Genomic DNA, 26599 nt, shown 5'->3' with positions numbered 1-26599 from the left:
TTAGAGTATTTTACTGATTGCTCTATTAGAGTATTTCGATTTATATTGTTTGGGGAGTTGTTTGTGGTGCCCCCACAGATCTGCCACTGTGGTAATATAGATTGATGCACTTCTTGCTGATTTTGTGTTTGCCAATAAATCAACAGCAACACACTAGCTTGCTACTGACAATTTCAGTAGGAGCATCCTTAAACCCCTCATCAGTACACCCCTGTTTCAAAGATAACTCAATACAGCAGTTAACAAGTTACATAGATTTAAATATAATTCTCAATGTACTTGGTAGCCAATCAACCATAAATTTGTGTCAGAGAACTTAACAAAAGTTATACTGGATATTCATGATTGAAGATGATCACTGATCAGTTTTCAATTGCATGCATTTAATGATACTGTATACAATACACACGGAGTAGCTGGAGTACTCCAATGTATGTTATTCCATTACAATGCCATGCATTAGCAATTCTCTCTGATTCATAACATATTTTGCATTGTGTACATCTACATGTGTATAGGTAAGTTACATAATATACTGCAAAACTGTATCTGTGTATAGCTAAGCCCATTGCAGTACATGGGAACTGGAGGTACTGAAATGAGGACCATGAATGTGATAATTGGGACACTTGTCCATAATCCTATAATTTAGACTCCTAACATCAATACTGTGTCATCATCACTATCATCATTACCAATTCAGAAATAAGAACACTTGAGTATCAAGATCTTCAAAATAAAGAGATTCCACTGTAAATATCTATGGTTACAGATGTATTATATACACATATGCATACAGTTACACATTATACATATTTTGTCAGGTGGAATGACAAAAGAGCAGCAGGGACTTTTTGAAAAACACATGTGTAACAAAATTTATTTTTGGCTTAAATGCCAGTCTATTTTAGTACAAGCTATTCAAGTTTTTAACTTCCTATGATGACCATCAAAGCTTATTATTGTCTGCTATACAGTTAATTGTAATGCCACACAAGGAATACAATTAGCAATGGCACAATCTTGATGGTTAGCAAATACACTAACTAGTTTTGCATGAACAAGCTTGTATCAAAGAAGTGAACTTTTTGAGATCTTCCAATACAACTTGAGACACATAATTTCCATTGGTAGATCTTGTATGAGTTTATTTCTTTGATGAGGTGGGTCAATAACTAGTTCTGTACAGGACTTTTCATTAGTTCATTAATTTGTTTTTATCAGTTTATTATTTAGTCACAAGATGGCTAGGTAGCTTTGCAGTTTGCAAACTTCAATTGTCCAGCTTAACATATGTAATGAAAGTTTTATCAAGGGATTCCCAGAATGAATTATATAATGACATTTAAAGAAGTTAAAGAAGGTTAATGTTGGAACGACAAATAGCGTGCAAAATAAATATAAAACTTACTGATATAGGGGTGTCAGGAATCAGAGACGGTATACCCATCACACAAACATTAATTGGAGTAGTTGGGCTCCATTAAGAATACTTAACGCATGCGCAGTAGCACGTGCTCAGCCTATGTGTCGTGACACCTGACGAGAGCTCCACCAGAAGGAAATTAATACCCACCCACCCCACATTCCTCTTTGTGTCTTACCCCAAGAAATTCAACATATTCATGCAATCAGTGGCTACAACCTACTCAAGATATCTACCAGTCCTCTTATGTGTGTATATATATATATATATATATATATATGGCACTTATATGGCTTTCACTAGCTAGTTTGAGCTGCTAGCTGACACCTGTTAGGCAATTACAAATGTAATGTTTTCAAATATTCAAACTCTGGCAGGGCAGTCTCGTATTTCTTGTAATGCTTACAGATCACTTGAATGCACTACACTGGTAAGTCAAAGGGGGGTACACCACTACCTCCTTGTATAGGCAATACCTGTGTCACCACTGGTTCAGCAACCACTGATAATACTTACCAGCACCTGGTGAGCGATAGTGTTCATTTGTATGCATGCATAGCTGTTAAATGTAGAATTCACCCATACTTGTATATTGTATGCTACTGCTGTTGTGTTCTCCGCACCACAGGTGTGCCAGGGCTATGCCAGCCATTTTGTCCCCTGCATCATAGGTGTGCCACGGCTAGGTCAGCCGTTGTGTTCTCTGCACCGCAGGTGTGCCAGGGCTGTGTCAGCCCACTTTATACACACGCTGTATGTGTGTGTGTGTGTGTGTGTGTGTGCGTGTGTGTGTGTGTGTGTGTGTGTGTGTGTGTGTGTGTGTGTGTGTGTGTGTGTGTGTGTGTGTGTGTGTGTGTGTGTGTGTGTGTAAGGTGCTTGTTGCACCCTCTACACAAGGCTGCAGTTGCAGCACGTCGAATCTTTACAGAAGGAGCGGACCGCCTGAGGTTTCACTAGGATGTTGCCTAGTAGGCACTAGGAGTGGCCGGCATTGGAAGAATTTGGAATACTGGGAAGGTATTCTTAATCCAAATTCTCCCCTGCTTACCCAAGTATCTGTCATTCAAATATCATTCCACACTTTATAAATTTGGCCTGCTTAAAAAAATTAGGAACAAACTAGCAGTGTATTTTAAGTTGCACCCAAGGCAGCCGAGACCTCGGGCATTTACCAAACCACCCCACCATCAGTCGATAGTGGGTAGCCTACAACACTTAGTAGGTGAAGCACCAAGATAAAAGGAAGGAACAAAGGTGAGTGTTAATAAGTGAACAACATTAAAATATGATTAGCAGTTTCAATTTGTAGTATATATGTATACAACCTCATATGGCATTAGCTTAACTTTTAGTGGATTAAACACAAGTGTAACTTGTGGAGCCCTACAATCATGAAGGTATTGGTCGGTTAACTACTGGTAAAAATAGAGCAGATATCGGCTTAGCCTTAAAAGTGGGCAGATTGGTCCAACTCTAATCGCTATGGATACAGTAATACATAATAGTGGGAAATTTATCTCCTCTCCCCTCCTCATAGAGCATACTATTACCTATTATATGTACTTGACATGGTTAGCAGGCAGCCAAAGAAATCATTAGGAATAAATTGATTAGGAATATTGTATTTATGGTATAGTATTTTACACAAGCCACATAGAATGATAAAAGCAAAGAAAACTCAAGCCAAAGTCTGAGTGGATCATTGACTGTAGTTAGCAGCACCACACATAACATGAAATAGCTATACAACTAACCATTGAAAGACAGGTAACTAACATCTTTACTCAGATAAGGATTTCTCAGCTCAAATGTAAAGTGGCTTGTAATGGGGTATAATACATGCAATGATAGTGTATAAAAGCAAGGGAAACATCACATGTTTGCAGCAGTTAAAATGGCAGTGTTGTGAAATAAATGTTGCACAGTAGCTGACATGATGCATTTCATGATCTTTGTAATGGCTGATATGACATTGCTACATTTGCTAATACTTTTCAGTATTGTGATGTGTCTATTGGAACATGAGTACTTAAAAACCCAATTCTATTTTTAGCATAAAGTTTGAAGAGACTTCCTATCTGAACACAGCTATCATGTTTCAAATGACAATCTATAATTTAGTAGCTGGCATGCAGTCATTTAATATCTATGTGCATGTACACTTTAAAAGGTAAAAAAGGAAGACATGCAATGAAAGGTTCTTTATGCTCTGACATTATTATGGGCATTGATATAATGTATTTAAATGCAAATACAGAATTAACATACAGCCTCTAGTACAATGATGGTTACCATGCTGCCTAACAGATAGTGTAAGTGAAGTATGTCAAGTTGAATGTATAAAGTGTAAGGTGATTATAAACAGTTCTTTTAACATGCTGTAGAATGCTTACATATACACATGTTTCTGCCTCACAGATTTAGCTGATTAGAGCATAGCTAAGAGGAGCTGATGCATTATGGTATATAAGTAAATACTTGGTAGCTACAAATGAAAAGATTATCATGCAATCATGATAGCTATACTCAATACATATTGCAATCAGTCTTGATTTTAATGAAAAAGTAAAATTTAATGATATAAATTGAAATTCCATTATTTCCACTGAAAAACTGCTAAAACACTCTCAGATTCACATTTAAAGGGCCTAATTTTCAAACATTTCTTGGGGGCATGGCTCCAAATCCCCCTACGTTGGCATGCTTGTATGCTACTGTGCTTTGCACACTAATGTAGTCATTATTCCAAATAGCTAATTTATCATGGATACTACATGAATCTTACCACTAGGACCTTGTGAGAAGGCTTGCTATCTTCTAATGTCCGGCTAATTAACTATATCCCTGTTCAGCTTAGCCACCCCTTTCAAAATATCCTAGATCTGCCCCTGTAATCCCCACCATAAATAGGCTTCCTTGTCTTATTTACAGTGATAAATTGCATTTTAAGACTTAAGAATACAAAAATTAATACAAACTGGTTGATAACTACTACTGAACAATCCTATATACAGTTCTCATTGTGTGGTACTGGGTAGCCATAATTACTACAGTAATCTTCAGCTTGTGTCCACTTCTTGACTTGTTGTATAAGAGATGTTAGTAGTGGTTGACCATCATAAAGTAAAGTGTATATCACCTGGTATTGTTCTGGAGTAAACTCTACACAAGCTTGTCCTGAGGAAGACTCCTGTAAATAAATGCACTAATTGGATTATGCTTTAAGGTGTAGCTATCATTACCTCTATTGTTTGAAGGATATTTACTGCTAATTGCAAGGAATATAGTATATAAATGATCATCAGAGTCCTTCATTAGTATGTATTGTTCTAGTTGATATTTGTACATCATTACACTGGTGTGGATCTTACAGGTAGCTGTAAATTGTTCTAACATTATGTCAACTGAATGTTTGTTGAAGTCTCTATCTGATAACACTGGTTTGATGACATCTAGTTTGGTCTGTTAAGAAGTAGAGGGTCTAGCATATAACCACAACTAACAGAATTATACACAACTATCTAGCTACTGTATACATTATACTTACTGTTTCAAGTTCGTCATAGACTTTAACTGCAGTGCAATAGAATTTTTGGATCCCTTGTTTCACAATGTCATCTTCAACTGTACAGTTTATTTTAGTAGTAACTGCTTCACTTCTTAGTGTAAATGAGATAAGTACCACAATAAGGGTGAACAACAATTGAGGAATCATGTTTTGCTATGTAGCTATATAGTCTGTACTGAACACAGAAAGTATATCTTCAAACGTATCTACTTGTGCTTTCTATTTCCTGCATTGTAAGAAGTGACATTATCATTTAAGCAGCAAAAAGCACCAGTTCCCAAGTATGTAGTTGTAGGAAAGTGATACATAAAATTACAAGTAAGGGAAGTAATTCCTTAGGCAACAAAAAAGAACCTACATGATAATTGGGAATTTCATGTAATGACATATATATTTTATGGCTGCATGTGAATAAGAAAATGTACTATGTCATATATATATATATATATACCACATGGCAGGAAGTTGACTTGGTAACCACATATTCATAAGGGAAACATGAGGCTGCTAGTATAAAACATATACAGTGTAACCATCTTCTATGGTACATGCTGTTCCATATAATCTTGTTGGTAGATTTATTGCCTACTGCATATCAGTCTGTTGAGATGAAAGACTCTGACATCATCACAACATGTAATAAATTGCATGCTGATACTAAGATCATTAGAGGTTAGCTACTATGTAGCTATCTTATATGTACAAACACGCATATCAATTAATTGTATTAAGTTTTTGTTTCCTCTGCTAACTGAGTTACATAACCATTCAGTGAGCAATGTCTGTGGCATCTCTCCAAATATAATTAGTTCCCATAGTGTAACACCCTAACAATAATACATCATTAAAATAATTATGCGTATTTTTATTGAGGAGTGCATTTACAGTTGCAGAAATAATGTGTGGAACATGGTGAATTATAGAACACAGAAGAGAGTAAAGGACTTCTTTATACTGTTAGACTCATTAACTACAATATTTACATGACTGCAACTGAATACTTGCATGCATGCACTCAGTAAATGTCCTACCCTGTGAGCAAGTTTCAGTGGTGACAAATGTCCTATATACAAATCTCCACTCACTGCTAAATCTAGGGTAGGTGGGGAATATAACGGGAGCTGGAATCATGTACAAGATTTACTTACGTATTTAATCTAATTGAGGGTACTATGCTATACGTACAATTATGTATTAGTGTCCTTCTTGTAACTGAAATTGTATGTGAATAAACAGGAATACTTCATCTAAATGCATCCCGCTATCTTTTAAAAATTTTCCTGCATTCTAGTAAGATTATATGAACAACTAAACAAGTGATTTAGCAATGGCTTATCATGTTACTGAAATCTAAGCAATGCTCTGTAAAAGGTTGAAGTAACTACCGGCAGGAACATATTAGAATTCTTCCTAATCTGTGACCTAATGCATGAGGTCAGTTATACATATGGTTTCCTATTACAGACACTGTGTGGCCACCATACCATTTAAGCACTTCACAAAAGGGCATTACATACCCACACACATCCTCACAACTAAATTTCTTGAAATGATTGAGGTATAATGGTACTATGAACAGCAATTAGTGGTATACTTATTTACCTCTGGACAAAAGGGCGTTACATACTCACACCTCTGAGGTTGATGTCTACAAGCCATACACAAGAGATTCTGGAGCCATTCATTTAACAGGAAACACTTGCTTTCCTCCCCATGAAATAATAGTCTTGATCTTTCATTCTTCAGGCTAGTCCAAATTCAGCTACTTTTCTCCCCAACTACAAATAAATATCATTTTAACATCTTCCGACTATATATATATATATATATATATATATATATATGGCTCAAACGTTGCACTTCTTTGATGTTTCTCTAGACTTTATTGTTTATTTACCATCACTGTAATGTGACACTGCAAGAGAAGATGTGCCCACCTACACAATGTCTACAGTTCATGACTACCTTCATGTTACACGGCTATAGCTTTATTTACTTCCTTATATAAAAGTTACACATATTTTGCAAATATTAGGAGATTTAATCTGTGATTGCCAGGTTTAATTTACATATAATATTCTTTTCACTACTATGCGACCTTTACAGTTTGTTTCTATCCCACTAATTTATACTATTTTCAACTACGTAACTATACTGAGTCTACCACTTTCAATTACTTATTTGGCAACAACTAGCTACCCCTTTTAGAAGGAGCTGAACATGGGACTAGCTACCATAGAGATAACTCTTTAGATCAAGTTTATTTTGCATTTTGATTTCACAAGCTACAGTTAGAATGCTGCCATGGCCTTTTAAACATAAAAGGTATATTCATCTTCTGAGGGTTTCCAGGTCACATAATGGATTTGAAACACCAGTCAGTAATGTTAACAAGCTTATGTGCCACAACAAATGTTGCAAAATGCTTTGTAATTTTAACATTTAGTGTGGCTGCACAACTACCGTATTTCTATAAATATAAGCTGCGAGAAATTTTTACAAGTTAAATTTTCGTGTTAAATAATTTTCACCGGTGTCCTCAAGCGACAAAATTTTTTTAACAATGAATTATGTAGCTTTATTAATTCGTTAAAATTATACTGTCCTTTTTGTATATAGGAGAGGCAGAATAACAAGCAGTGAATCCATGGAGGCTGCACCCTGAGAGTTGTCCGCCGGTCACAAACTCAAGCCGAGTGGACTGGAGTGGAATTGCTGTAGCTAGAAGCTCATTCCATACAATTTACATATTCGTATATATTGTATTGTATTAGTGCTTTACAGTGACCAGCACTGAAGGTCTGACAGCAACATGTGCTGCAGCCTTAGGATTACCTAACCTAATTTCAAGGACTTAGACTTAGTGACTTATAGCTGAAAAGGTGTAACAGAAAAGGGGCCAAAGTAAGGAAAAAATCCCTCCAACCCCAGGAATCGAACTGCAGGTCACCCAATGTCTAGTTGGGGCCACACTCAGTCTCCTCCAGGAGGGATGGATCTTCTTCCTTAATCCTAAAGTATTTATTGTATTTATATTTATATAAATATATATATATACTTCATTTAATGGGTCCTGTAGTAGCTGTGTATCATATGGCATGGCATCATTGCCAACGCTATCGCTGGCGGCGAAATCCCCAGGCGAGGACCCAGCGGCAGCTCTCCCCTGGGATGCAGGAGGCCATTCTTGTTTTATTAAAATACTGCAGCAAAGACGTATATACTCTTGAAACGCCAACGGCCAAGCTTTGATCCAGGTGGCCAGAAAGCAGTTAACCGAATTTATTCAACTTCTCTAATATTACGTTGGTAAAAAAATTTCGTGTAATTAATTTTCGTCGGATGCTAGCTTCGACGAAATATTTTTAACGGTTTATAAATATTAGAAGTACGGTATAATAAATACAACATTAATTTTTATGACCAGTTTATTATGTCCACAACTATAGCTAGACCAGCTTTAATAAATGCATGAGCAATGATTACTATGGATGTTGTTGTTACATAGTTTAAAACCTAACATTGTGAGAAGATGGTGTGGAATATCATCTGAGATGGAACACATCCCGACACACAACAAGTGACATTAGCTACCATGAATATTAGCAAAGAGCCGTATGGTAGCTATTTGGAAAGTTATGAGAAAGGATTCAAAGTAATCCTCAAAGAAGCGTCTGCAGGAGCAATTGGGAATTTCATGAAAAAGATGCATATACAACATTATATGGCTGCATGTACACACATTGTTGAAAAGCATGTACATCAGGAAGTTGATCTTGGTAACCACAGACATATTCATGAAGGAAGCATCACATGTATGGCTTGTGCCTACCTATGTATGAAGCACATAGTGCAGCTACAGCAAAAAAAAAATCACCTCATTATTCTCTGTCTATAGCTACAAGACTTCTATACAGTATATAAACAAGTTTATAGAAAGCACATGCAGATAAGCTTGATTTGAAGATTGCAGTCATTGCCAGTATACAGGCTATATAGCTACAAAGCAAAACATGATTCCTCAATTGTTGGTCACCATTAATGTGATACTCATCTCATTTACACTAAGAAGTGAAGCAACTACTAATAGAACAAACTGTACAGTTGAAGATGACATTGTGAAACAAGGGATCCAAAAATTCTATTGCACTGCAGTTAAAGTCTATGATGAACTTGAAACAGTAAGTATTGATGTACAGTAGCTAGATATAATTGCTGTTAGTTGCAGTTATATACTAGACTCTTTACTTCACTATAGACCAAACTAGCCTCAATCAAACCAGTGTTATCAGACAGAGACTTCAACAAACATTCAGTTGGTATAATGTTAGAACAATTTACAGCTACCTGTAAGATCCACACCAGTGTAATGGTGTACAAATATCAACTAGAACAATACATACTAATGAAGAACTCTGATGATCATTTATATAGTATAACTGCTGCTTTGCAAGGAACAGCTAACCTTCTTGAAATGATTGAGGTAATGATACACCTTGTAATAACATCACTACCAGATACAATGAAATTTCCATGAAAATAACCATGAAATACCCATGAAAATATCTATGGTTTATCCCATGAATTTTAACGTTTTATGGGTACTGCACCCATGAAATCTCTGCAACACCATGAAATTACCATGATAATCTGATCAATAGATGCATTTCATGGCCCATGAAACAACCAATGGTATAACATGAATCAACTTTCATGGTACATTTCATAGGGCAGATTTAACATTTCATGGAAAAATCACAGACGTTTCATGGCATACTTCTCTGGTAGTGTGCATGTAGCCGTAATTCAGTGGTATACTTATTTACAGGAATTTACCTCAGGACAAGCTTGTGTAGAGTTTACTCCAGAACAATACCAGATGATATACACTTTACTTTATGATGGTCAACCACTACTAACATCTCTTATACAACAAGTCAAGAAGTGGACACAAGCTGAAGATTACTGTAGCAATTATGGCTACTCAGTACCACACAATGAGAACTGCATATAGAATTGTTCAGTAGTTATCAACTGGTTTGTACTGATTACCTTTTGTATTCTGAAGTCTTACACACCTTTTATACATTGCATAAACTACTTGTCCATCAATCCATGCAGTCATAATGTTTGCATGGGAATGTTTCATGGTATAACTATAAGCACAAAATATGTGAAGTTTTCTGTGAGGCAGCAAAGTGAACAATACAATGTCATGCATAGTAATACAGTGAACTCCTAGTATTATTGCATGATGTGAATTTTGTAGCTGAATTTATTCTGGCAAACATGTATTTGCATTAAAGTAGTACACAAGTGGAGGATCTTATTCCACATGTACAGGATGCTTGTTAAATTGCTACATGCACACATGCACATATCATAAAATGGTTCTCAGTAACCATAATAATGCAGGATAAGAACTTGGCTACTGACACAGACGTATAATGTCATAATCAATATCTGTCCATCCTGGAGGCCTACACAATGTTCAGTATGTCTGTAGGTATAAGTATATGCCATTTACATGCACTGCATGCTGCTTGTATAGTTAATATACACATTTCCACATATATACATACTTGATTAACATGCATAAAAGCATGAGGCACTTTAAAAACATACCTCAAGTATAAAAGTAAGTATAGGTCCAGATTGTGTATATTAATTAACAATCACATCACTGGATTAATTCTTCTTTGATTATTTACAGCTTTGTGTCGTTTTTATAGTCTTTGACCAAAAGTTTAGCTTTATACTGAATTTACCACATCAAATCTTATACCAGTTTGGTGAAGAATGCACAATGCCATTTCATACAGAGTAGACAGGTTATAGGAGTATACTGTAGCTAATGTATCTATAGAAAACTGCTTTACACTCATTTGAATGGCTGTTGCTTCTTAAATACATTGCATTGGTATTCAATATAGCTAGCAAAGTTAATGGTTCATCATGTAAAACAATAATGTTGTGAACTCTTGCTGGAACTACTTTATCAACTTTTACACTCCTAAACTTGTATTTACAAACACGGTGTATTTATTTAATTCAAAATTGTACACAAACTTCACTTTCAAGGTATAAAATTTTTGTTTTATTATGAAACAAAATTCAGTGAGTGGTGTCATTTACTATATGTACTGTAATTAGTTCTCATAGTAACACCCCACATGATATGACCTACCAATAATCATTCACCATTGAAAGTATAAAGCAGATTATCATGAATGAGTGCATTTACAGTTGCAGAAAAATGTGGCACAAGGATAATAGAAATGATGTAGAAGTGAGTGCTTATGAACCACTAACTATATTGTTTCTTAGATATATACAAATGTCCTAACCCTGTGAACAAATTGCCTAGATCAAGCAGTAATTGAAGGGCATTAATTTTGTCACCAGAACTTGTCAAGTTCTGGTGACAAAATTAATGCCCTTCAATTACTGCTTGATCTAGGGTAGGGGTGTAGCATAGCAAGATCAATACAGGGTGTACAACACTACAATTATGTATCAGTGCTCTTGTTGTCATTATACTGATCTAACACATGAATCAAAAGCAGCCGGGTGGTATGTATTCTATATACAAGGGAGTATTGCATGCAGCATAATACACACATTAATGTTTAATTTATTGTTGCTGATACTGTTGAAAGAAAACTGAAAAATACGTGTCTGGGAATGTATTTGAATAACTTGTTAAATGTATATATCCTGCCATCACTTCATAGCTCTAAAGTGTTTTCCTACAGTGCATTCTAGTAAGATTAATGTATGAACAACTTTTCCAATGGTAGTAAACCTAACCATACTGAATGACAACTAGGTGATGTTTAAGAAACCAAATACTGCAACCGGTATAGTTTCCACTAGTCAAACCTTTGCTGCATTACACAGTAACACATGAGCTTCCCTTTTCCATGCAGCATCCATGACTGGACCTGGGCAACATAGTTGTAGCATTGTCTATCCTGGATTATTATGAAGTTATAGTTATATCACAGCAGGAGTAGAATATCTTAGTTATTAACACTTGTCCTCAGCTTCACCTTGGACTTGTGTCAATAACTATAAGATATTCTACTCCTGCTGTGATATAACTATAACTTAATAATCCAGGATAGACAACGCTACAACTATGTTTCAGTGCCCTGGTTGTCACTGAGACTCCTCCCACTGCTGATCTAACACATGAATTAATGGTAGTACCATGGTCTGCAACATGAAACTGTAAACGTTGCACAGAAGTTCAGTACCGTATGCAAATGCAACAAACTCTGTCAAACAGCACAATATTGTTTTAACATAACTGATTTTATTAAATAACCGAAACTGTATCTGAAAGAAAAGGAATAATTCATTAAAATGTACAACCTGAATTTTATGGACAACTAAGTGATTCATCAATGGAAGCAAACCTGACTTATCATTTACAGAAGCCTAAGCAATGCTCTGTAAAAACCTATACTTAACTTGCATTACCGGCAGGAACATAGCTATAATTCTCCCTAATCCGTGACCAAGCATGAGGTTACATTACACAGTCATACATGTGATTTCCTTTTCCAGGTACTGTATGGCCACCATACCATTTAAGCATATTTATAATACATTACATAGCTACCCACACATCTGATGCTTATGTCGATAAGTTATACACAAGAGATGAGCCATTCACCTAACAGGTAACACAGGGGCGGATTTAGGAAACCCTAAATCTTCTATGTATATCAAAGGCAGACTTATTTCAGGAACTATGCATCACTACCAACACAAATAATGTCTATGTAACTATACCTATTGTTCAACTCTGTTCCAGGAGAATATAGCTTCCTTTTCCTCAAGAGTTCTTCCAAAAACATGTTTATGACTCCCTGTATTCACAGGCTTTAGCCTTCTCACAGGTACTTAGTGGGATAGCATTCACAGAAAAACAGGTTTCGATTGTGGGTTACATCTCCAGTTACAAAAACTTTAATTGTGGGTTTTGTTCTATTCAGATAATTAACAGTGTTTTCCACTATGACTATAAGAGGTGATTAGTGTGGTTTTTATATTTTAAAATGTTTTAGTTGGTTTAATCAGTAGACTACAATATGTAGCTACCAACTCGGCCATTTAGCAAACCATAGTCTTGGTAATTTACAGTCTCATATAGTGGGTGAATATGCTATATTTATATTGTACTTTTGGTGAAAAGATCAAAGTGAAAAGTGTACTTTTATTTCCATATTGTACACCTGGCTGCACACTTCAAAGCTGGCAGTGTGCTGTATTTGTTTCAACTGTGCTGTATTTTCCCTTTGATCCCAATACAGCACTGTTGAAACAGTAAACAAGTTTACCGAAGCATGACCAATGCCAGACACATTATCGCATTCCTTTCACCAATCCACTGCAATGTTATGAAGCCATTCAACAATTATGATGTATCATAAACACATAGAACATTGCCATGACCTAAGCACAAGTGGGCGAATTACCCTGAAAGCCATTCTTAGCGAATGCAGTTAGCGAGGGAACAGAGCAAATGCATATCAGCACTACAAAGTGACTCCTGTCCACGTTGTAAAGCCAGGTGGAACACGCTAAGTTAATAAATTCGCTTCCAGTTGCCTTTGTGGTATCGTTCCCAGCGCCACACCATGGCTTCTTCTATAAATGCACTCTCGCCCGCTAAACACGATAGCAAGCCCATAACAAAGTCACAGACTTACTCATGGGCATTAAGCCAGGCCTCAACCAAGGAACAAGCAGTTGGCCACTTACTGTCACTTAGCTATACATGTTTCTACCTCACAAATTTAACTGATTGGAGCATGGCTAAGGGGAGCTGATGCATTATGGTATAATTATAGCTAGCTATAGCTATCTAAATGCTTGGTAGCTACAAATGAAATGATTATCATGCATGCATGATAGCTTTGCACGCAAAGTGTAATCATTTGACCATGGACACTACATGAATCTTACCACTAGGGCCTTGTGAGAAGGCTTGGTATCTTCTAATGTCTGCATGGCTAGTTACCTATGTCACTATCCAACTTAGCTCCCCCTTTCTAGATCCGCCCTTGTTAACACTTGCTTTCCTCCCATAAATCTTGATCTCGCATTCTTCAGACTAATCCAAAGTCTTGCACTTTTCTTCCCCAACGACAAATAAATATCATTTCAATTTTCAACATCTTCCTACTATATATTATGTACAGATGTTGCACTTCTTTGATGTTGCTCTGAAACAAAACACTTTATTGGTGACCCTCACTGTAATGTAACATTGCATGAAAAGATTACAATGATACTTGACAAGAAGATCATTTATGCTTAACATTTTGACAAACAGAGTTTATACTGTAATTGAATTTGTATATATATATAAACACCCCCTTACAAGCGTAACCTTTCAAGACACAAGTTTTTGCTTTCCTTTGCTAACTGAACGTATATGTAACTAGTTTCCATAGTAACACCCCTTAATTATTTTATTATTACCTAACAATAATATGCAAATTTTTATTGAAGAGTGTATTTGCAGTTGTGGAAGTAATATGTGGAATAAGGGTATAGAATAAAGAAGAGTGCATAAATGCTGGTTTGCTTTAATACTCACCAACTACAATATTTACACAACTGTAAATATTTACATGTATGCACTCAGCAAATGTGCCTATACCATGTGAATAAGTTTCAGTGGTGACAAATGTCCTATTTAATAGCAAGAGTAAATAATCATTTACTACTGTTAATAGTTATACCATGGCCATTCAGGATTTGCCTGATATATATCAGGCAAATCCCGAGTGGCCATGGCATAAGTAATATATACCACTCTGGTATGCTCACCTAATAGGTGAAGGAAGGCAAACTTGCATTCACCACATTAGTTTTATACAGAGGTTTGCAAACATCAATTGTGGGTTTAAATTGTGTGAACAAAAAGAAATGATTGTGGGTTTCACTGGTTGTAGCGATACCATTTTAAACCAAATAACCACTTTGTGGATGCCTATAGTAACCTAAGGTGCTACCCACACATCTGATGCTTGCCATACACAAGAGATCTAACAGGTAACACTTGCTTTCCTCCCATAAAATAATAGTCTTGATCTTCCGTTCTTCAGGCTAATCCAAATTCCTCCCAACTACAAATAAATATAATTTCAACATCTTCCTACTACACATATATATATATGGCACAAATGTTGCACTTCTTTGATGTTTCTCTGAACCAAACACTTTACAGTGGAACCTCGATTATCTGAACACTGATTAACCAAACTCTCGATTATTCAAACACCAAATTGACTGCTCAATTAGGGTATTTTGTCAACAAGTGTATGCTTTATTAGAGTACCTGAGCAAAACTCTGCATATAAATGTACGGAAGTTCGATTTTACGTACTATTTGATTATATGAACACCCTTTCCCCCAATTAGATTGGATAATCGAGGTTCCACTGTATTGCACATTATGTACTGTCACTGTAATATGACAATATGTGCCCACCTACACAATGTCTACAGCTCATGACTGTCTTCAAGTTACACAGCTGTACTATAGTTAATATACAAGTTGGCTTCCTTAGATAAGTCACACATATTTGCAAATATTAGAAGATTTAATTTGTGATTGCCAGATTTAGTTTATACATATTACTTGACAAATTTCAATCATTGATATATGCAAATTCTTATGATATTATTGGAGTGTCTGAAATTTGGATGACCAGTGAGATATACAGCAATGAAATTCTTCCCTATGGCTATTCAGCGTACCGTAACGATAAATCATCACATGGTGGTGGTGTGATGCTTGCTATCCATAGCAGTATTCTGTGAATGCTATCCCACTAGGGACCTGTGAGAAGACTTAAGGCCTGTGAATACAGGAAGCCAGAAACATATTCTGTGTCAACTTTTGGCATCACCTGTAGATATCGAAATAGTTTGTGTTAATTGAACCTGCAACATCCAATTGTCTGTTGTGTGATCTACATTCCTCCCAACTCATCACCTTCGTATTATGACATCCTATTTAGTACTCTTGCTGACATCTCCTTGGAGACTTCAATTTCACTGGCATTGAATGGAATACCTTCTCAGGCCAATCTCATATATCTCAACAATTTTGTGATTTAATTTTTGTTATTGGCCTTGATCAACTCAACACATATCAAAGGTAACAACACCCTAGATTTACCTTTAACTATCATGGAAGATAGTATAGATTCAATAGAGGTTCATTTCATCCCTCTCCTTTTCCCATCCGATCACTACTTCAATTTATCATTTAGTAAACCGCCTGTTAAACAAGCAACCTATTATTCTTACAATTATTCTAAAGGAGACTACCAAGGACTCTATGAACATTTGTCATATTTCAACTTGAGTAGTTGTTTCCTGTCACATAATGTTGAATTCATTTGGGAAACAATTGAGCTGATTATATCAGATTATTCTTTACTGTAATCATCAACCCTATTAGACATCACATCAAGTGCCTGCATACTCTACATCGCAGGCATAAGCGGCATCCTACCAGATCTCTTGAAGAGAAAATCAAATTATCTGAAGAGTCACTCCAGGAGGAAATTGCCAATAGTAAAACCAATGAGTTATACCTCATCAGAGAGTATGCATCGCATGACCACAACAACAATATTTTAAAGTATATCAGGAACCTCACCCATTCCAAGAATTTTCCTTCTGTTTTACACTTGGACAATGAAATTGTTGAATCTGATACTGATTCTGTTAACATGTTCAATCGCTATTTTCATTCAGTTTTCTCAGATTCCTCTGAACCATCCAATGTTGATAACCTTTTGGAGCCTACTGATCACATAGACTCTATTTCAATCACTATAGAAGGAGTGTATGATTTCTGGACCCTACTAAAGCACCAGACATTGACCTTATCTCTCCAAAAGTTCTTCAGACATGTGCTGATGTGCACCAATTTTGTGCCAGCCATTACACCATCTCTTTTCCATGTCTCTTAAATATGCATACATTCCTTCAAGTTGGAAGATCCACAAGATTGTACCTATTTTCAAAGCTGGTGATAAAACTTCAGTAAAGAACTACATACCTGTCTCATTGCTTTCCAGTATATCAAAGGTTCTTGAGCGATCAGTGTTTAATAAAATAGTAAATCATCTGGTAACTCAAATTAGTCCCTGTCAGTTTGGCTTTATAAAAGGAACAACAGCTTTTAATATTCTTTGACTTCTTGACCAACAGCCCAACGCAAATTGATACTATATATCTGGATATACAAAAAGCTTTTGACACTGTTTCACATGGTATTCTACTAAATAACCTTTAGTCTTTTGGCATTACTGGCACACTGTGGTCGTGGTTTAAATGCTATCTCACTGATCAAGTACAGCAGGTATCTATCAACAACACCTTATCAGACAGTGTACTACCAGTTATATCTGGTGTCCCTCGGGGGAGTATTTTAGGCCCCCTATTAGTTTTTAGTTTATATGAACAGTCATCTCTTCCAGTATAGAAGTTAGCAAAGTATAGAAGTTTGCTGATGACGTGAAATGTTTTATGACCATTTCATGTGATGAAGACCGCATTAAGCTCCAGCAATACCAACTTTATTATTTATCAAACATCTCTTTCCCATCTAACTATCAACTTTACCAAATGTGTTCATGATCCTTCAAGTCAATCTCCAGCACCAGATATCTTATTTCCAGCACTGAAATCAATTGTCAAGAGACTCAAAAATACCTGGGAGTGATTGTCTCCAGTGACCTGAAGTGGTCAAATCATTACAATTCTATAATGTCCAAAGCATACAAATCATTGGCTTTGATACAGCATACTTGTTGTTCCAAGCACTGCTCATCATTATAATAAGTCCAGGCCATTAGAACTCCATCTTTTACCATTAATGTATATCTTTGAGATCCATGATGTTTTGTTTGCAATCAAGTCACTCAAGTCACCTACAAGAAATTTCGACATCAACAGATACATTACGTTTACTCAGGGACACACCAGATCCTCTACACATAACAAACTCAAACATCATCTCCACACCAACATCTTAAATAGAAACTCTTATTTTCATCGTCTTCCTCATTTGTGGAATGCTCTTCCTGTAATTGATACTAATTTATCTATTACAACCATCAAGGCTAAACTGAAGAAATTTATGTGGAATCATTTTGTGGATCACTTCAACGATAACAATCACTGACCTACCATTTTCTTTGTCCGTGCAGCAAATGTCACGATCTCCCACCAACATCAAACTTCAGACACTTTAGTTAAGTTGTTAATTAATAGTTACTATATCTGTGTTTCGGGCTGCAAGCACCAGTTGCTGCAGACCCTTGGTATATTTGCCATAAAGCAATAATAAATAAATATAATATTCTTTTTCACCAACATGCAATTGACTAGCTCACCTTTACAGTTTGTTACTGTCACACTAACTTATACCATTTAACTACTTTCAATTATCTATTTGGCAACAATTAGCTAGCTACCCCTTTTAGAAGGAACTGAATATGGGATAGATACCCATTTCACAAGCTAATAATCAGTTAAAACTTTTGCAGATTACTGCCTGGCCTTTTTAAGCATAAAAGGTATACTCATCTTCTGTAAAGTAAAGAGAGTTTCCAGGTCACATAATAGACTTCAATCAAGAGTCAACATAATTATAATGCTTACAATATTAATATTATAGAAAAATATGCCACACCTAGTGGGTAGCTAAAATATATTAGGGTTTTACAGTTTTGCTTTATGTATATTGCAAGGTAACAAAGTTAGTCAACTTCCACATGAAAATGCTTAGCAATTGGTGAGACTAGAATCTTTATGAACGGTTTGTAATGTCTTCAACTAGCTTGACTAACTTTAATAACTGCATGAGCAATGATAACTGTGGAGGTTGTTGTACACAGTTCGAACCTAAAATTCTGAGATGACGGCCTATTGACAGGGCTATCATCTGATGATGTATCGTTACAAGAAGTGACTGTGAATATGAACAAGCTTCCCTTCTAGAGTAATTGTTGAAACGTTATTCATAAAAATTACAAGAAATGAAAGTAATATATCCTCTTTAGGTAACAGAGAAACATCTGCAGATTCTAGGCAGTAATTGGTAACAACACATGCATACATACAACATTATATGGCTGCATTTACTGGTAAAGAGCATGTATAATGCATCATGAAGTTGATCTTGGTAACCATATTATATAATAAAGGAAGCCCCTAGGATATATATGGCTTGTGTTTATGTGTACTTAAGCAATGAAGCATATAATATCCATCACGTTGTTATCTATATGTAGCTACAAAAAGAAATCCCCTCAAGCTCTATATTTTCTGGCTTCTACAGTATATAAACATGTTCATAGAAGCACAAGCAGATAAGTTTGAAGATATACTTTCTGCAGTCAGTACAGACTATATAGCTACATATGATTCCTCAATTGTTGTTCACCCTTAATGTGATACTCGTCTCATTTACACTAAGAAGTGAAGCAGTTACTAATAAAATAAACTGTACAGTTGAAGATGACATTGTGAAACAAGAGATCCAAAAATTCTATTGCATTGCAGTTAAAGTCTATGATGAGCTTGAAACAGTAAGTATAATGTACAGTAGCTAGATAGTTGTGTATAATTCTGTTAGTTGTGGTTATATACTAGACTCTTTACTTCACTATAGACCAAACTAGGTTCAATCAAACCAGTGTTATCAGATAGAGACTTCAACAAACATTCAGTTGACATAATGTTAGAACAATTTACAGCTACCTGTAAGATCCACACCAGTGTAATGATGTACAAATATCAACTAGAACAATACATACTAATGAAGGACTCTGATGATCATTTATATACTATAACTGCTGCCTTGCAAGAGACAGTTAGCCTTCTTGAAAAGATTGAGGTAATGATACACCTTGTAATAACATGTAGCTGTAATTCAGTGGTATACTTATTTATAGGAATCTACCTCAGGACTAGCATGTGTAGAGTTTACTCCAGAACAATACCAGATGATATACACTTTACTTTATGATGGTCAACCACTACTAACGTCTCTTATACAACAAGTCAAGAAGTGGACACAAGCTGAAGATTACTGTAGTAATTATGGCTACCCAGTACCACATAATGAGAACTGCATATAGGATTGTTCAGTAGTTATCAACTGGTTTGTAGTAACATGTATTAGCACATAAAGCTTAAAACACTTTCAATGTTTTGCATAAACCACTGTGCAATCATGATTATTTGGAGGAATTTTTCATGGTACAAGTGTTACACCTATACACAGCTGCAGACTGTGAAGTTTCATGGAAAATAAATAAAGCATGCAAGTTGAGCTAAATTCATGAAACTATTCACACGAGTATAGTGTTTTGTAATGTTTGTTACCAGGCATACCAGCTTTAGATCTGTAACTATTGATTTTTCAAATTTGAGTTCCCTGGCAGCACTTGCCAGTGGCTCTCAGTACCTTTATTTGTATAATTTAAAAGAAGTTTCACATTCATAAAAATATATTAATACAAATTCATACCATTATTTATATTCATATGATAAAACTATTGTAGCTATATATTATACAAAATCTTCAAAGACAAATTACAAACTTATACAGCACCGGTGTTATGAGATGATGCATAGTGTTGTCGAGCCCAAACAAGGAGTGCAGCAAATGATGGTCGATTCTTCGCACTTGGCTGCTGGCACAGACGTATAATGTCATAAAAATTATCTGCACATCCTGGAGGTCTACAAAAATACAGTATTGTTAAGGTCGATCAACATCCATAAGAACAGAGATACTTTAAAAATAGAAACAGATTTCTAGTATAAACATAAGCTAATCCATACCATGTATTAAAATATTTGCATGGATTAATAGTGCTCTTTATAGGCTTAATTAACACATTTACTCTGGGGGCACCAGTTTGGTAAAGAGCATACGGTCTCATACAGGGCTGGTTGTTTGTGTAGGCTTGCGGGAAGCTTTTTGTAATATCTTTAGAAATCTGCTACATTCATTTAAATGGTTTTTGGTAATATACTATAAGGCTTACAGTGACTTTAAACATAAGTATGCGACAGTTAGCAAGGCTCCTACTTCCTGCGTGATTTTTTAAAACTCACTGAAGTAAAATTTTCAACTACTGTTTCAAACAACAAAGACCAACTACATATTGTGTTCGTATTGCAGTTGAATGATAACTAGTACAACACACCTGTTTGTATAGTGCAAGTTTTACCTTTCAAGACAAAGCTTGTTTTCTTCAGCTAACTAAATTATTTCTTGCACATTCAGTGATCGATGTGGCATCTCTCCATATGTAACTAGTTCCCATAGTAACACCCCATACGACCTAACAATAACACATCACTGTAAATTATGCAAATTTTTTATATGTACAGTTACAGAAACAATGTGTAGAGCAAGGATATTATGTTAGAATATAGTGTATAAATCCTACTGCGAATTTATCTTTGGAATCATTATCTATAAGGTTAATGACGATAATTACTTGTATGCAAATGCACGTACTCTGTACACAAGTTTCGGTGACAAATTTATAACTCTTCATTCACTCTAGGGTAGGTGGGACATAACTGAAGAGTTTATTAACTAATCCAGGATGTACAACACTACAAATATATCAGCGCCATATTTTAGGGCACACTGCTTAGCCATCTTTGTAGTCACTCCTCCCACTGACATCTTACACATTATACTCTCTGTACTTGAATCTGAGAGTGATTTCAGCGGTTACTATTAACATTTGCTTAACTTCTCTATTAAGGTGACTGCTCTATTAGAGCATATCAATATGTGACTGTCGCTGGAAAAACTGGTCTTATTGCCCATGTCAGTTGTTGTAGCATGCCAATGATTGAAACTACATGTACCAAATTTTCACATGTTCTTCCAGAGTATCCACTTTACAAGTAGTCAACAGCTAAGCTTTTAGAAAGTTTTTAACATGAGTACTGTGTCAAGAAAGAGGTAGAGGGGAAGGCAAGAGGTTGTTTACAAAATGAAAGGGGATAAATTAGGCCAAATTATGGGCCATTCAGGTATCAAAACTGTCTAGAATGAACATAAATTCATAGCACAGGTCTTCAGTTAATACCACAAAGCTGTATGCTATAGGTTGGCCATAAGGTACCATCACTTGCACGTCTTGCCACTGGGATTGGTAAACACAGCCAGCACAGCAGACCATTTCGATGGTAAAAATGTATGGAATCAGACTTGTTAGGACCAAAATCTTTAGCTATAGGTTTTCTATAGTGTCATTAATTTGGGGAGTTTTGTCAACTCACCAGTGGAATGGTTCTGATGACTCTGCATGTGGTATTTATTATTATTATTAGCTAGGCCCGGGGCACATACAACCAAGTACAACCACCAATGGGGCAATCTACAATTGGGGCATGTACAACAGTGCATACACAACCTACAGGAGATGCACAATACTGTAGGAGTATACAAGCCAGGTGAACCAGATAAAGGAAGACAGCCAAGCCAGCCAGAGCCTAGTAAGCTAGGTAAAGGAAAAGAAAACATTTAAAACATACCACACTCTTTACAATACATTAGTACAAACAGACAACCAAACCAACCAGAGCCTAGCAAGCCAGAAAAAATATAAAATACAAGACATATGTACATTACAATACAAACAAACATACCTGTCCTTGTGCAGCTGGCATGTCAAAAACCTATTCAGGTGTCCTGCAGCCATCGATACACGGAGTGCATCCACTGGCAGCTGGCATGGCAGCTTGAGACTTAGTGTGCCAGCTGGCAACACTTTCAAACACAAGTGAACAACAATTCGCTCCTCTAAATATCCATCTGAATCTGCTCGATTGGTAGTGGGTATATCACGTGCTGTTTTGATCGGCATTAAATAGAATTGTCGTACGTTTCTATCACCTCCACGGAAACATTCACCCATTATACGATTATCTCTTTATACAACATGGATTCTATTCCCGGTGAGTGTGAAGCGTTAGGCCTTGTAGTTTTCTCAAACATTATTTCTTATTTATTAATTAATTTATTCATTCATTATGAATGATGTAATTTTAACCGCATTTCGTATTATTCTTAGTACTTGGTTGTATAATTAATGGATATACACACAAGTGATACAAAAATAAAAGTTTAGGCACAGGGCCTTTGTTCGTATCCATATCCTGTGACAAGCCACAAGTCGTCTGACTTTTTTTAAAAACTGATATGGTGGGTACTGAAATCACTTCAGCTGGTAAACAGTTCCATTGATTTATAACCCTCTGGGTGAAAAAGCTGGTTCTCAGTTGCAGTCTACTTTGTTGTTGTATGTGTGGGTTCACCAGTCAAAATTATGTTAAACAAACAAGAATAAGAAAAATTAGGAATTTTAAGTTTGATTAGTGATCAAACAATTAAAAGTTGTGAAACAAGGGAAGCCACATTCCAATGTACACTATATCATCAGGTGTAGCTGACCTCCCTTTTTTTACTACTTATATTTCTTTGATCCCTAATCGAACTTAAAATTCCCATTTTTCTGAAATCAGCATTCCAAAATGGCAGTACACGGCAGTCACCAACTCGCTGTTAACAGTCCCAGCATCTTTCAAACAACTACAAACAGTTGTCTTGTCTGTGGTGGATATATCCCTAGAAGAATCCATTTCTATAGAATACATTTTAGTAGCGATAAGGACCTTAGGTAATTTCATTACCAGTTCACGGTCCCCCAAAGCTTTTACAGAATGTTCATAAGGCTTCAATAAAGTCAAGTTTATCACCATTGCTAAACTACTTGGTTATATTTACAGAACATGGTGTACAGTAATTCTCCCTAATCTGTGACAAATATATTGCTGCATTACACAGCAACATGTGTGCTTCCTTTTTAAGGTATGCAAGTAAACAGAGAATGTTAGGTACTGTATGGGCACTATAGCATTTAAGCACTTCACTGTATGACACTACATACCACACATCTGATGCTGATGTTGACAAGCCATACACAAGAGATTCTGGAGCCATCCACCTAACAGGTAACACTCTCTTTCCTCCCATCAAATAATAGTCTTGATCTTCCATTCTTCGGGCTAATCCAAAATCAGCAAGTTTCACTCGGAAACCTTCTCCAACTATATGTATAATAAATACATCATCTCAACATCTTTCTAATTAAAAACGAGCACAATGAGTGTGATTCAAGAGAATATTGACATAGTCATTCCAAACATGGTTCAAACAATGTTGCACTTCTACCTTGGCTGCAATGCAATAGTACAGGACAATACAGACATTATGCACGCACTGTGCTAAGGAAATTATGTAACTAGGGAAATCACTTTGTATGCTTTGCTTTGTAAAAGCAACATCACATGTTTACTCAAACCTTACCAACCCTACAAGATTTCAGTGACCAATTTCTTACCAGAATTACGTGTCTAATAGCCAATTTTCAACTACACTACTGTTCTCCCCTTATAGTACTACACTTTTAACATGCTGTTCAGTATAACTGTTACGTTGGGTATTAATGAAAAACTACATATATTCCTTTTGGGAAGATAAGAATATCAGACAAAAAGATATGTTGCCAAGATTGGTTAGAAACCTTTAATTTTCTTTTTCCCATTGGCAACCAGGTGTGGTACATGACAGGATATCAATTATTATATTCTTATTTCCTGTTTGGACTTTCAATACATATTTTTATCCAGATGGCTGCTTAAAAGTACATGGTTCTTCAGTTCTTTCAAAACATGTCCATATTTATGATCTACATACTAAAGCTGCTATACTTCATGCCTTATAAGGTACACTACATTGGTGGGTGAACAGTACGTAACGATATGTACATGCATACCTAAACAATTTCTAGCAGCAACATCCCTATGAACATATCTGTGAGATGAAAGGAAATCCAAAGCAGTAGCCACCTATAAGAAACAACAGCACAGGAGTCTTTATCAAAATTTAATATGTTACATAAATCAGATTTTCTTCTGTTGATTAATTCATAGCAATTGTTTTAATACATCAATGGATACTTACATCCATCGCAATGCTGTAAAGTGTTGACAAAGGAAGCCCAGATGATTTACTGGTTGGTTTATTGTTGACCATAAAAGAATGCAAGTCACCAAACTGCATAAACTCCAATATCATCATAGGAGAAGCATCTTCAGTTGCACCACAAAACCCTATATATAGTACACACACACACACACACATGTATAATATGAGTTATGTGTATACAAGCAAATGTAAACACACAGATTCTACTATATAGTACACAAGATTTCTTAGTAGAAATCCCTCAAAATTCAGTGCAAACTAGCACAAGTTACACTATATGTTAATGAACGCATTGCTATATGAGTTAGACAGAAAAATTGAGATATTGATACGTACCATAAGGTAAAGCTAAGTGCTACATTAGCATTGTGGCTAATCAATGACTGTTTCAAATTTCATATAGCACAAAAAAACTCAAAATTTAAATATTGCAAATGGATTGAGCAGATGAAACCCATCGACATTAAGTTAAAAAATGAATCTATTACTATACTCCTTTACACATGTTAACAATAGACGTATGTTGCAAAAGTTTTTCTAGCAATTTTGTAACAAGAGAACAATTTCAGTTCATGTATTTACATCTCAGTTCCCTTTTCAATATATTGTTGACTTTTATGGAGCATATAGCATTATGCTGCTGTTATCATACCCTGCTAGTTAAGTGTCATGGATAGGGAGTAGTAAGCCCTTTAGACCTTGTTGTCATAACTGTAGTTTATAAACCATTGAAACTTCATTAGGTCAACTTATAATACTCTTGACATTTCAACTGTACCCTATTACGGAAAAGAAGTGCACTTTTAATTTGCTTTTAATCTAATCCCATCAAATGATCATATAGTTATAAGAACTATGGCATTTGCATAAGACACTACTAAAAGTAGTTCCTAATTGATGCACAAAGTGCTATATCATAATCACTAAACAATAAAGTTCTGATACATTGTCAGTATACATGACATATGACTACTGGGAAAAAAATTGTATACAGAACAAAGGTTGTACAAACCAACCACAATGGAATGTGATATATGTACTGTATGATGCATAAGAACTCTGAAGTGAGAGTTGAATTGACTATATAGTTGAATAGTTAAGTTACCACTTTGTGGTGGCAATGGGCTCCTGACAAAGCAAATTCGCATTTATGTACCCAGACCACTAGTAATCTACAGTATATCCAGTGACCACAGCAGCTACTGTTTTATAGCCATTTCTTCTTGAGAATTAGATAAATTTACGCACAAGATGAGGATAAAATGACAGAGAGTGCTAGACATATACTCGTCATATATACTTGAACCTACTACTGGTGTGTTACCACAAGCAGTGTAATCAGATAATCTGTGAAGTTGACATCTCTAGCATGTGGTATTTTCTATTCACTGGTGTGAACTATTAAAGGTGCTATATAGCCGCCATTAGGTATTACTCTTGAATGAAAGTGATCTTATACCATACAAACAACACTGGATGC

General features: G+C 35.8%; 3 protein-coding genes and 1 long non-coding RNA gene across 4 annotated transcripts; 2 read left to right on the top strand and 2 right to left on the bottom strand.

The window, feature by feature from the left end:
• Positions 1 to 4362: 4362 nt before the first annotated feature.
• LOC136251753 (uncharacterized) lies at positions 4363 to 8289 on the bottom strand. Its single transcript, XR_010699187.1, has 4 exons — positions 8053 to 8289; positions 4974 to 5220; positions 4669 to 4888; positions 4363 to 4616 (listed from the first exon to the last, which is right to left on the bottom strand). It is a non-coding gene; the product is annotated as an uncharacterized lncRNA (long non-coding RNA).
• A 686-nt stretch (positions 8290 to 8975) lies between these two features.
• Positions 8976 to 10047, top strand: LOC136251761 (uncharacterized). Its single transcript, XM_066044176.1, has 3 exons — positions 8976 to 9175; positions 9253 to 9477; positions 9823 to 10047. Exons 1-3 carry the CDS (start codon positions 9008 to 9010, stop codon positions 10006 to 10008), a joined length of 579 nt encoding a protein of 192 aa, XP_065900248.1. The 5' UTR covers positions 8976 to 9007; the 3' UTR covers positions 10009 to 10047.
• Positions 10048 to 19422: 9375 nt separating this feature from the next.
• On the top strand, positions 19423 to 20290 carry LOC136251752 (uncharacterized). The gene is made up of 3 exons (XM_066044171.1): positions 19423 to 19624; positions 19708 to 19932; positions 19991 to 20290. Exons 1-3 carry the CDS (start codon positions 19457 to 19459, stop codon positions 20174 to 20176), a joined length of 579 nt encoding a protein of 192 aa, XP_065900243.1. The 5' UTR covers positions 19423 to 19456; the 3' UTR covers positions 20177 to 20290.
• Positions 20291 to 20519: 229 nt separating this feature from the next.
• LOC136251751 (tyrosine-protein kinase transmembrane receptor Ror-like) lies at positions 20520 to 25529 on the bottom strand. The gene is made up of 5 exons (XM_066044170.1): positions 25096 to 25529; positions 24908 to 24980; positions 24020 to 24179; positions 21278 to 21391; positions 20520 to 20783 (listed from the first exon to the last, which is right to left on the bottom strand). The coding sequence occupies exons 1-4, from the start codon at positions 25273 to 25275 to the stop codon at positions 21310 to 21312; spliced, it is 495 nt and encodes a 164-aa protein (XP_065900242.1). The 5' UTR covers positions 25276 to 25529; the 3' UTR covers positions 20520 to 20783; positions 21278 to 21309.
• Positions 25530 to 26599: the final 1070 nt, after the last annotated feature.

This window comes from Dysidea avara, chromosome 3, assembly GCF_963678975.1.
Source record: "Dysidea avara chromosome 3, odDysAvar1.4, whole genome shotgun sequence".
NCBI classification, from domain to species: Eukaryota; Metazoa; Porifera; class Demospongiae; order Dictyoceratida; family Dysideidae; genus Dysidea; species Dysidea avara.
The sequence above is the reverse complement of the archived record's forward strand: the minus strand, read 5'-3'. Positions and strand labels throughout refer to the sequence as shown.

Coding starts and splice junctions, on each gene's coding strand:
- LOC136251761 (XM_066044176.1), top strand. CDS start 9,008: ATGATTCCTCAATTGTTGGTCACCATTAATGTGATACTCATCTCATTT. Junction 9,176..9,252: donor TCTATGATGAACTTGAAACA/GTAAGTATTGAT, acceptor ACTTCACTATAG/ACCAAACTAGCCTCAATCAA. Junction 9,478..9,822: donor ACCTTCTTGAAATGATTGAG/GTAATGATACAC, acceptor ACTTATTTACAG/GAATTTACCTCAGGACAAGC.
- LOC136251752 (XM_066044171.1), top strand. CDS start 19,457: ATGATTCCTCAATTGTTGTTCACCCTTAATGTGATACTCGTCTCATTT. Junction 19,625..19,707: donor TCTATGATGAGCTTGAAACA/GTAAGTATAATG, acceptor ACTTCACTATAG/ACCAAACTAGGTTCAATCAA. Junction 19,933..19,990: donor GCCTTCTTGAAAAGATTGAG/GTAATGATACAC, acceptor ACTTATTTATAG/GAATCTACCTCAGGACTAGC.
- LOC136251751 (XM_066044170.1), bottom strand. CDS start 25,275: ATGTGTGTGTGTGTGTGTGTACTATATATAGGGTTTTGTGGTGCAACT. Junction 24,180..24,907: donor TGCTGCTAGAAATTGTTTAG/GTATGCATGTAC, acceptor TTATACATATAG/TTGGAGAAGGTTTCCGAGTG. Junction 21,392..24,019: donor ACATCAGCATCAGATGTGTG/GTATGTAGTGTC, acceptor TGTTATTGTTAG/GTCGTATGGGGTGTTACTAT.